Below are 12,003 nucleotides of genomic sequence, written 5' to 3' on the forward strand. Positions count from 1 at the left end.
ACACACACACACACACACACACACACACACACACACACACACACACAAAGTATTTGTCAAAGCTGCTCCACCAGTTGAACAAATCACTCAGCAGTTCACCACACCTCTGCAACTCGACCCGCCCATCTCTCTCTCTCTCTCTCCCTCTTCCATCTCTGTCTCTCTGTCTCTGTGTCGTGTCATCATGAGCTGAAGAGACATCTGAACTCCGGGACTGTACAGAAGAGAGGCAGAAGACAAGAAGAAAACTTCCCTGAGGTGTGGAAAAGAAGCGCATTTCAACAGGTACTGATGACGTAACAACAGCCCACTGATCCGCTTTACTGTATTGAGGAATATTTACAATCATTTAATAGTGAGATAAGTTCTTTGACCTGCATGTGGTGTCAGCCAAACCTGTGTATGTTGTGAAGTCCCAGCATTGACAACAAACCTGCTGCAAAAACTCAAGCTTTTCATTCAAAATCAATTCTTTATAATGGGACATGCAGAGTGTTTGGCAGCTAAATGGTGGAAAAAGAGATGATTTCATGATACCTTGCTTTGATAACCATTGCATATTTAGGACTCAAGACTTGCACCCAATCACAATGCTTGTTTACAATAACTTCCGGGTAGAAACCTCCTGCCTCCTGCTCTGAGCAAACAGGAATGAGGAACAACTGGACATACTCTCATCTCCCACATCTAAAATGCATGGTTGAGATTTTTTGTGTTAGCGCGATGCCCCAGTGATTCCCTCTACTTCTTGGAAGATTATTGGAATCCAGGAAAACCCAGGCCCACACCAACACTGACTACATCACATTGTATTGCTGTTGTCAGCCATCTTTTCCATTCTTGGCTGCCAACCACATACAGGGAGCTTCATGTGTTAGCGGTGTGACAAACTTGATTTCTGCTCTACTATAACTGTAAAAAGTCGAAATCATCAGAGTGAAAAAATCCCCTTTATGTATTTCATCAGGCTGAGGGTATGTCGGAATTCTTTAAATCAGACTAACATGTCTTGATGATGTGTAGTTACTTAAATTACAAGGGGTGGAACATGCAAGTAACAAAATAAAGGAAGTTTTATATTTAATTAGTTACCATGATACCCTGTTTGATCTAACACAAATGGACCCCTTGTCCACATACTCTACGTCTGTTTACTTCATTTATTTGGATTGTAGTCAATTATGTTCTTCAAAGTTCCGAGGTGAGAAAGTATACAGCGGAGAAGGGACATACATCTGGCTTTATTCTGTGTGCTGCTGTGATTGGGTGACACTGTGGTCCCTCAGATCACTGGTACCCAACCCTGGGGGGTCTGAGGTACCCCCACAGACCTGTCAGATGAACTCCTGTAGACTACCTCTTCATCAATGCCTAATGTTTGTTACTACTAACCTTCTAGGCTACTACTTCTTGGAGTGAATTTGAATGTTCCAACCACATAGCCATGAACAGTACTTAAAACCATTATTTTTAGCTCATTTTAACTGTTGCCGTTAACTATTTCAATTTTTAGTTTTTTACGTTTCATTTCAACGCCTGGTTGGGAATCCCTGTGTTTGATTGTAAGGGAACAACCTGGTCTTAGTTTGAAACAGGTTTGATGCAAGAAAGAAGAATGAGTGGAATGCTGAAATCAAAAGTAATTAAATCATAGAATACAAAATGACACAAGTTAAAAAACTACTTAGCATACCATGCATACTTGTTTCTCCAGCAGCTTCCAAAACCATTCACACCCTCATTCATGAGACTCCTATCAAGACTCTGCCCTGTGAGCGTAATGAGCTTAGCGTCATCTCAGGGTGTGACTCACCGACACCTCAACATCAATACCTCCAGCATTCATGGAAATCATGGGTCTTCAATGTTTTTTAGGGTAAGGGCCCCTTAGCTAAAAGAGAGACCAAGAAGGGACCCCCTACTGCATTAGTTGGATACAACTGAGTTGCATATTTACTGGGCCGAATGGATTTTAACATTAAATATACATGTGGAAGGCACAATAAATCTTTAAGATTAACTGTGTCTATCATAGTGGATAGCCTACCTATAGTAAGCCTATCTTTGATATACAACTATATATTGTTTTCATAAATAGGCCAATTTTTTTGCTATTGACATGGTGAATTCATATATAGTCATATACTTTCAGACATTTTAATTTTTGAAAAAGAAACTTTTAAAAACAATGTTTTGCACTACCTCTGAGAAATGCGACGTCCCAAGTCCGAAATCCACCTTTAGGGGGCGTGTTTCTGACTTACAACTCGGAAATTATGACTTCCAAATACAAATGAAACGCACCATTGCCATTGCTCTTCCTTAAAGTCGGGGCATGCAAGAGACAGATGTAAGAAAGGACATCCTTGGATCCTACGTTTCCCATAAGACAACCAAGAACATTTTTCATTAGACCCTCCTTGGATCCAGAGACGACATCATCCTTATGTTTTCACAGGCCAAGCACTACTAACCATGACTGGTAAACTGACCCCATTAAAGTAAGGCAGTCCAATTAAGATAATGTGCTCATTCTGATGTTTTGTGTGTGGATATTTTCACAGATCCCAAATTTCTTTCTCCCAATATGGGCTCTGGTCAGAGCAGCGACAAAGTCTACTGCAACCGCTACCTGAACGGACAGGGTCCTCCATCACTGGCACAACAAGGTCCTTCACACACATCCACACCAATTCTCTGTGTCAGTCAAACTTTCCATTATTGTCTCCTCGTCACTTCTGGATAATGTGACTAAAACTGGCCTGCTGTCTGTGCAGCTAAGGGGGGGCTGAACGGGACCCCCAGCCTAGGGACTGGCTGCCAGCCACAGGGCCAGATGACCTGGGTGATCCTCCACAGAGACCTGCCGGGATTCCCTGACGACAACACCGTGCAGATCAACTACATATTCCCAGATGGAATACAGACAGTAAGCTTTGCCACATTCACATTTTTTTTAAATGGAGATGAGTTGTAGTGGATCCACTGATCCCACCAATCACAGCCCAGTTGAGGTTGGGATTATTATTTTTTGTTTCATTTGGCCCCCCCATTAGGTTCAGCTTGAGCTAAAAGCTATTCTTCCTGGGGTCCTACAATCTATCGTGTGACAATATGATCACATTACACACAGACATCACATCACATACACAACATTGGAAAATACAAATCATATTTAAATTTACAATTAACGCAATTAGTCAAAAAAGAAAAGACATTACTCTAAATAGATCTATTTTAAGAGATAAGATATAATAAAAATCCCTATAACAAACTCTCTATAAATTGGTGTTAGATATTGAAATTTCTTTGGTGAAGGTAATATTTCTTAACCCTCATGTTGTCCTCGGGTCAAATTGACCCGTTGTCCTATATCAATGTCCTTTTTAATTCCCCAAATAACATGATTGATTCCACACAACGCTCTTTGCCAAGTTCACATCTCTACTTTCATTCATTTTGGGGCGTCTTATTCAATTTTGTAGCATTTCAAAAAAAATGGAGGTGTTTTGAAATAGTATTGAGTAAAAGTTGACATATTCCAGTCTGTGATTATCATCAACATCCATTCCTTTAATTTGAATGTAAGAAAAAGTTCAAAACATTGATTAAAAGCCTCAACAAAAGTGTTGATTTTAAATTTTGATGGGAAGACAACACAAGGGGATATTTTTAAACCATGTGTTTAAAAAGTGTTGTTGTGTTGTTTGATAGTAGTACTACTACTACTACTACTACTACTACTACTACTACTACTACCACTAATCTGGTAAGGTGGACAACACAGTGTACTGTAAGAACAGAACTAAGCCAAATCACAAACAAGCCTGCCTTGAAAAAAGGTGAAAATCCCTTCAGCGGGAGGAGAAGCGTAGAGTAGCCTTTGATTTGAATGAAAGACAACAAACCAGCGGCGAGTTTCTATGGGCAGCACTCGTTGCTTCTATAAAGAAGCTGATGATCTGGTTGGTCTGGTTAGCGGAGCTGGGGGAGGAGTTCACGCTGCAGGAAGAGATTCTGGAAGGGTTTTTTTGACAGAACTGATCTGAAGTAAAAGCTTTAATAGGCCTCTCCTATCTTCTTATCAATTAAATCTACTGAAGGAAAAGGAAATAAATGCAAAGCAAGAAAAAGAACCACATTTTTAACCATCAAAAATAGCATTACAGACCATATGATTTGATTGAAATATCTGTGAAACCATAAATAATATTGGGGTCAAGATAAAACATTTAAACTAGCATTAGACAAAGTAAATGAATTGTACATGAATAGACTCCTGTGATGGCCCGTTTTCACTATGCCACCGAAACGTAAAGCATCTCTTTCTGCAGGAGAAACACCCCCGCCCGGGACACCCTTACGCAGGGCTGCGGCTCTGTGCTTACCTGCCAGACAACCGGGAGGGCAAGAGGGTCCTCAAGCTGCTGGAGAAGGCCTTCAACCAGCAGCTCCTGTTCACTGTCGCCACCAACAAAGACGGAAAGGACACGGCTACAGCTTCCGTCCCGTTGAAAACACATGCAGATGGAGGGAACAGAGCGTGAGTAGATATTACAACCACCGTATTCCCCTGTTGGCCAACGGGAACTGCCCAGTGTTTTGTAAATACAATTTTATATAAAATCTACAACTTGATAAAAGGTTGGAGGGCTGAAGGGGAGCATGAACCGGTGTCACTTTCTAAATTATATAGTCTGCAAACAATGGAGCAAATAACATATTGAGGAGATGTTTTTTTACAGTGTGTTCAGGGGACAGGCAGATAGTGGAGGATATGCTTGTACAGTGTGTTCAGGGGACAGCAGCTAGCAGATAGTGAGAGGGTTTTTTACAGTGTGTTCTGGGACAGGCAGCTAGCAGATAGTGAGGAGATGTTTTTTACAGTGTGTTCAGGGGACAGGCAGATAGAGAGAGATTTTTTTACAGTGTGTTCTGGGACAGCGCTAGCAGATAGTGAGAGATGTTTTTTTACAGTGTGTTCAGGGACAGGCAGATAGAGAGGAGATGTTTTTTTACAGTGTGTTCTGGACAGGCAGCTAGCAGATAGTGAGGAGATGTTTTTTACAGTGGGTTCGGGGGACAGGCAGATAGTGAGAGATGTTTTACAGTGTGTTCTGGGGACAGCAGCTGGCAGATAGTGAGGAGATGTTTTTTACAGTGTGTTCTGGGGACAGGCAGCTTGTAGATAGTGAGGAGATGTTTTTTACAGTGTGTTCTGGGGACAGGCACTAGCAGATAGTGGAGATGTTTTTACAGTGTGTTCAGGGGACAGGCAGATAGAAGGAGATGTTTTTTTACAGTGTGTTCTGGGGACAGGCAGCTAGCAGATAGTGAGGAGATGTTTTTTACATGTGTTCAGGGGACAGGCAGATAGAGAGGAGATGTTTTTTTACAGTGTGTTCTGGGGACAGGCAGCTAGCAGATAGTGAGGAGATGTTTTTAAGTGTGTTCTGGGGATAGACAGCTAGCAGATAGTGAGGAGATGTTTTTACAGTGTGTTCTGAGACAGGCAGCTAGAGATAGTGAGAAATGTTTTTACAGTGTGTTCTGGGGACAGGCAGCTAGCAAATAGTGAGGAGATGTTTTTTTATGTGTGTTCTGACAGACAGCTGCAGATAGTGAGGAGATGTTTTTTTTACAGTGTGTTCGGGGACAGCAGATAGTGAGAGATGTTTTTACAGTGTGTTCTGGGGAGAGGCAGCTAGCAGATAGTGAGGAGATGTTTTTTTACAGTGTGTTCTGGGGACAGGCAGCTAGCAGATAGTGAGATGTTTTTTACAGTGTGTTCTGGGGACAGGCAGCTAGCAGATAGTGAGATGTTTGCTGTATGTGACAAAAAATCACTCAGTGCACCTTTAAAAACCCTTTTGAAGTTTTGAAATATCATCAGTTCACTGTAGTGCTGCAGTGTTTCAGTGTTCAAAAGTTAAATTAGCCAGTAACAGCAATTAATTTAGATCAATTACTCACAAAGCATTAAATAAAATGCTCTAATAACTCAGCAGCCCTACTGGAAACACATCATTACAGATTACCCTACTATTACCCTCAGTTATTTGTACAGGTGTGACAGTGGATGTATAATAAAGGGCAACTGAGACTATATGTGATAGCCCATAGTGAATATATGGCCATACAGTATGAAAATCCTTAATTGTAATCCCATCTAGAAAGGTTGTAGACGGATGATATGAAGAGAGTGGGTGTGCAACATCTTTTGTATATCAAATTATTAGTACTTGCTGTCTGAGTTCCAGACATGTGCACTAGAGCATCCATGTGCGTGACTGTCCAAATGCATTAAAGAAGCTTTGCTAGAGAAGAATAAGATGTATTCATACAACACAATGACATATTTAAGGTACAATATGGAAAGATCTTTGACAAGAAAGAAAATAAAAACAGGTGATGGTCCTCAACATATCTGTCGAAACCAAAATCCAAAGAAGTTGCTCTTGGGTTCACAGTCAACATTGTCGGAGATGTTTGTGCAATTCAATCTCTGGCAAAATGGGCAAAGCTTAAATATCTTATAATAATAATATAATAATAAGATTGAGTTTGGTTTGTTTTGCTGCTAATTTCCCCATAACTTTGGCAGAAATGTGTGGGATGGGTGACATGAATACTTCAGAAAAAAGAGAGAACAAGAGAACCAGTGCCGTAAATATTAAGGGGATTGTCTCTGTGTAATTTGGGTTTTTCAGCGATGGCTACCCAGATCCGGACTACCTGAAGACTGTGAGAAGGCTCCTGAGGGATAAAGGCATTGAATAACACCCAACACACAGCGCCGCATGGACCGATGAAGGCAGAGACTTTGAACGGCCAGAGAACGTGCTATCCATGGTTGTTGTAATCTTGAGTGTAACCTGTGTATTAAGACATTATTGCAGTTCTTATTCTCGAAATTTATTTATTATAACATTATTGTTACTTGTTCAAAGCAAACATTTTACTATATTACAAAAAAGGATTTTTTGAATTCTGAATATGAAGTCACATCATTGTATTATTATTGTATCATTGCATGTAGTGAGTAGTAGTCCCTGTATAAGTGAGGTGAATATTAGATTCATTTTCAATCTAAACTCCATGATACGGACACATGCGTTTTTATAATTCGTTTGTTGTATTCGATTTCATCATACCTGTACATTATGACAGATGCCAAGCTTAAGGTCATGGATAACGCTCAATTAAATGATTATTTAAGTAATACTAAAGTTGGTATGTTTCTTTATTTCATCACAATCTTGTCTTTTTCCAATGTTTTGTGTAATAGATCAAAATCTGAAAGCAATAAGTGAGCGTTATTAGTGTTTAGGTGCCATCGAGATGGCAGTCAGCGCAGGGAATCCAAATGGTCAACGTGTTCAGGACTAAATGACACCAACAACTGGATGTTATTGGTGTTACAGTGGTGGCCCCCTGGCCGAGACTAGCAAATGTGTGAAGGGTTAAAGTGATTGTTCAAAGTCATTTCACCCTAGGGTCCTTCGCACCACGACCCCGAGCCAAAGAGCCCCCCAGAAGATGTTTTTACCTGGATCGAACAATGGGCGAGTTATTGTGACGTTTCTAAGTTCAAAAGGAGTTCATTTAAACATCAGTAGCCTGATGGCTTCTGCTCCCTGCTGCTACCGGTTTGCAGCATCTACAAACTGCAACACCGACAAGAGATACAAACCTATTTCTTAATATAGTGATTAAATGTATAGACAGAACACAAAGAAGTGTATTTCCAGAAGGGCTGGGTATTCATTTTTTGTTCTCTTTTGTGCCGGTCATGTTTTAAAAGACGCTGTCCTGTAGGTTATAATGTAAATGAATAAAAACATGGTTTAAAGTAGCCTCTACCTAAACAATGATCAACAATCAAATTTCTCTCTTATATTGATCCTTATTACCACTAAAAACGGTCAAAACATGGAACCAAAAGCCCTATTATGGACGTTATCTGATATTAAGCATTTCTGCGTCATTAGAGCCTATTGTAAGGCAAAAGCTTAACATAGTTTAATGTACCTAAACGATGATCAATGATGACCCAATTTCTCTCTCATATTGATCCTCATAACTACTGAAAATTGTCAAAAAAATCTAACCTAAAGTCCATTTATTATGGACGTTATCTGACATTAAGCGTTTCTACTTCACATTTTCAGCAGGGCAGCGGAGCGGCTGGGGGTTGACTCCCCATGGTTCTCATGGGCTTTGTAAGTAACGTGAAAAAGCCTAATGTGATTTAACGTAACTAAACAATGATTCATAATCACCCCAGCTCAAGGTTTTCAAAAAAAGTGGTGGGTACACAATGAATCGTGACGAAATCTAATAGGTACGCATCCCCACCGAATTCGACGTCTATGATTAAAAAAAGGTAGTGTTTTCAAACTTACCTTAATTATAACTTGTCTCCTGCTAGTTGTACTACAGCACCTACTTTAAAAAAATAAGTTAAATTAAAAAATATGTTTGTTGTGTCTCTTTTTCGGTGTTATAGTCCCCTGGCAGAAGCCAGCAGGCAAGTGCTATTTAAACACTGTAAACTCCTGTTGTACAAACAAACTTCCCAATCCATAATTTTATGAGTACATAACCTATTTGTACTACTGTAGAAGTTTGGTGTCATTTTGGGCATTATTAATGGGGTAATTTACGAGATACACAGTTGTTCCATTGGCGCCTGCACTAAGGTAATCCGCTCATAGCTCGCCAATTGTTTGACCCAGGTGAAAAAAGTTGCTGTTTTTTTGTTTTTGGGCTCGAGGTTGTGGTGTAAAGGACCCTAGGGTGAAATTACTCTGAACCATCACTTCATATGACCCAAAGACCGGGGAAGAACAGATGTTGTTGACAGCGACTTTGAAAACTCTGTTTGATAGGAAGATAAAAACTAATTTAAAGTAGTTCCACCTAGGCAAACCCAGTCCCTGACCTAGTTTCACCGTTTGGTAAAATTATATATATAATTCTTTATTTACAGACTTAAGGTCCAGATAAAAAGTACACACAACACATTACAAGGGGATTACAAACCAAACACAAACATAAATACATATAGACAAACTGACTCCCAAAAATATCACAAAAGAGACACACATACATACAAACCTACGAATAGCAATGCCCAATAACTAAGGTGCGTGTTCCAGTGATTCCAGAATTTTGACGAATATCTGAAAGTGCAGGATTGGTTGTAGCATTTAAAATTTAGTTATTTGACTCTGTTCATCGGCATATGAATCTGTACATAAGACTCCTCAGCACAGCGTGAAAGGTGGGAACATTACACGTCACACACAGATGGCTAGGACTGGTCCATCTTAGAAGCTTCATCGCAATTCTAAATGCATCATTATATGCCACCTTAATCTTGTTCAGCACATGCTCTGAAAAGAGATATTTGAACTTCTTCAGAACACATATGAAATTTGCGTGCCAGAGTATTTGCTCGTACGTATAGTTTACGGCACTGCCGCTGTGTGTCATCATCACAAAAATCGTCCCTGTTAATGTGGCCGAGGTATTTTACTTTAGTAAGCACGTTAAGCTCTTGCCCTGACGAGTAAAAAGACGGAAAGCATAGCTTCCTGTCCTCCTTTGTTGTGACAATCATTACAACGCTCTTTTCAGCGTTGAATGTGATGTCATGCTGTAGTCTATAGTCTGAGCAGTTGGTGTAGTCCAGCACTAGTATGGAGACATTACAATTAAATCATCTGCATACATCAGATGATTAATACAGCTATCCCCCAGCCAGTTTTACACACTTCTAATGTCCTAGAGCAGGGGTCTTCAACGTTTTCCAGGCCAAGGACCCCCGAACTGATGGCGAGATGGAGCGGGGACCCCCTAATTATATATATTGTATAAAATTGTGTTATATAAACAAAGGTTATAGTGCCATGTGGCATTGATGACTGAAAGACATCTTCGCCTCCATTTATTGTTTACTACAGTGTGTTGAATTCAGTTAATGTGGTTTAAAGACATTTCAATTAGTGGAAAAAATTGCAGGGGGGGGGGGGGGGAAATAAGAAAAAGTTAATAAACAAAACTTTCGCGACCCCCATGCAGTACCTCCGCGGACCCCCTATGGGTCACGGACCCCCTGTTGAAGACCCCTGTCCTAGAGAGATCATCCATATATAAATTAAAAAGAACAGGTTACAATATTCCCCCTTGTCTAACCCCATTGGTCACTGGGAAAGGAGCCGACGTTGCCCCCCCCATCTAGCTTGCATAGTTTGATGGGAGTACCAATAATGCAAGATACATTTCAGGTATGGGGGGACCTCCCGCTCTTGTAATTTTCTAAATAATTTACCGTGATTAACACGGTCAAAAGCTTTGGAAGTTCTTTCAGTGCATACATACACAAATCTGTGCTATTTTTCTTTTTAAAACCAAATTGATTGTCAGTGGTTATTATATATTCTTGTAGTCTATCAAATTGAATTTGTTCTAACACTTTAGAGAGCATACTCGCTAGAGCGATCGGCCTGTAGTTTTCTATGCTTGATACCTTACAGGTTTTGTTTTTAATAACTGGGACATAGAGTCGGGTAATATGCCATGCGCTATTAATCCAGAAAAGCATATAGCAAGTAACACTGAGATTCTATGGCTTGCATACTTCAGGTGTTCAGCTGTTATTTGGTCTAGACCACAAGCTTTGTTTACAGCCCATTTCTCAATTGCATAGGACACTAATGACCACACCATTATCAATAATGATATTGAGCACTCTCAACATAGTTAAAAATCTTTCTAAAATGTTTCCCCCATATCTCAGCAATATTTCCATCCCCTGGGATTCCATCAATGCTGAAATATAATCAACTGTATTAGAGGTTGTACTCAAGTCACAAGAGTAACAAAGGATGAAAGATGACCATGCAAAAGGGTTGTGGGTTCCAACCCACCAGCTGGCCCTTTGCGTGTTTATCCCATGAGCTTCATCCCACAGTCAAATTTCATTTATTTGATCATAACATTTCAAAGTCTTTTTTTAATCTGAACATTGGTCATCCCCACAGATCCCATTGGTGTCCAGTTAAGACACATTAGGGAATAAAAGATGTTCCAGTGCACAACTGTTCCACCACAGAAGGTGGTTTGAAGACGCCGTTTATTGGACTTATTTTTCTCTTCTACCTTTATGCCCTATAAGCCTTGCTGCGCCCTTTTTAGTCCATATTGCCAAGTGTGAACTTTCCCAGTTTAATGCAGGCCTGATGTTCTCTTCAAACTGAATTACAGCCAGGTCCTTGCACTCACAATAAAGTATAATCTCATTTGGGAGGCCTCTGTCATCCAGGAGCCTCTTAAACCACTTTCTACTGGACGCACACACATGCACACACACACACACACAGACGCACACTCATCTGTCCACCACTAGCAGGTCACACAGTCTGTCAAATATGTCAAAACACACACACACAAATCCACACATCAGAGACACACAAGGCTGTAGCATTGTTTGTAGCTCCAGGGGCAGCAGTTGCAGTCTATTGAACTGAGGGAAAAGGAGGCTCACAATTTTTTTTATTTGCTATGTAAAAATTGTTCTGTTAGGCAAAAGGTATAATCCTTTCCTTTACATATTCTTTTCCAGTCCACTTTAAAAATAAATGGATAACGAGTGGGATGTAAGCCTAAATGGGCAAGTTGTTAAGATCAACCAATGTAACACTACATAGATATTTTATGTATTGGCATTCGCCTTCCTCCTCTGTCATTACTGTCCTTTAGTTAGTGGTGACAAATGGTCCACAGCAGTGTTTCATTAAGCTCTTTAATTTGGCCAACAATTAGAGCCCATCCCTTTTAGAAGACAAAGCAGATTGTGTAATTACAAGACTTGAGGATGGTGGATGTCTTAGATGGATGTAATCTAGATATGCATCTTTTGTTCCCAAAGAAAGCCCACACACAACGTATCAATATATAATAGATGGATAGATAGATAGATAGATAGATAGATAGATA

At 40.1% G+C, this 12,003-nt stretch overlaps 1 protein-coding gene across 2 annotated transcripts; it reads left to right on the forward strand.

The window, feature by feature from the left end:
* Positions 1 to 138: 138 nt before the first annotated feature.
* On the forward strand, positions 139 to 7,188 carry dtx3la (deltex E3 ubiquitin ligase 3L a). Of its 2 annotated transcripts, none has more exons than XM_032510829.1 (5): positions 139 to 285; positions 2,565 to 2,669; positions 2,778 to 2,929; positions 4,335 to 4,543; positions 6,711 to 7,188. In XM_032510829.1, the coding sequence occupies exons 2-5, from the start codon at positions 2,588 to 2,590 to the stop codon at positions 6,778 to 6,780; spliced, it is 513 nt and encodes a 170-aa protein (XP_032366720.1). In that variant the 5' UTR covers positions 139 to 285; positions 2,565 to 2,587; the 3' UTR covers positions 6,781 to 7,188. The 2 variants fall into 2 exon arrangements, with proteins under 2 accessions (XP_032366720.1, XP_032366719.1); XM_032510828.1 differs by having other exon boundaries at positions 159 to 285; positions 2,587 to 2,669.
* The last annotated feature ends 4,815 nt before the right edge of the window (positions 7,189 to 12,003 follow it).

Source organism: Etheostoma spectabile, unplaced genomic scaffold (assembly GCF_008692095.1).
Source record: "Etheostoma spectabile isolate EspeVRDwgs_2016 unplaced genomic scaffold, UIUC_Espe_1.0 scaffold272, whole genome shotgun sequence".
Lineage (NCBI taxonomy): Eukaryota > Metazoa > Chordata > Actinopteri > Perciformes > Percidae > Etheostoma > Etheostoma spectabile.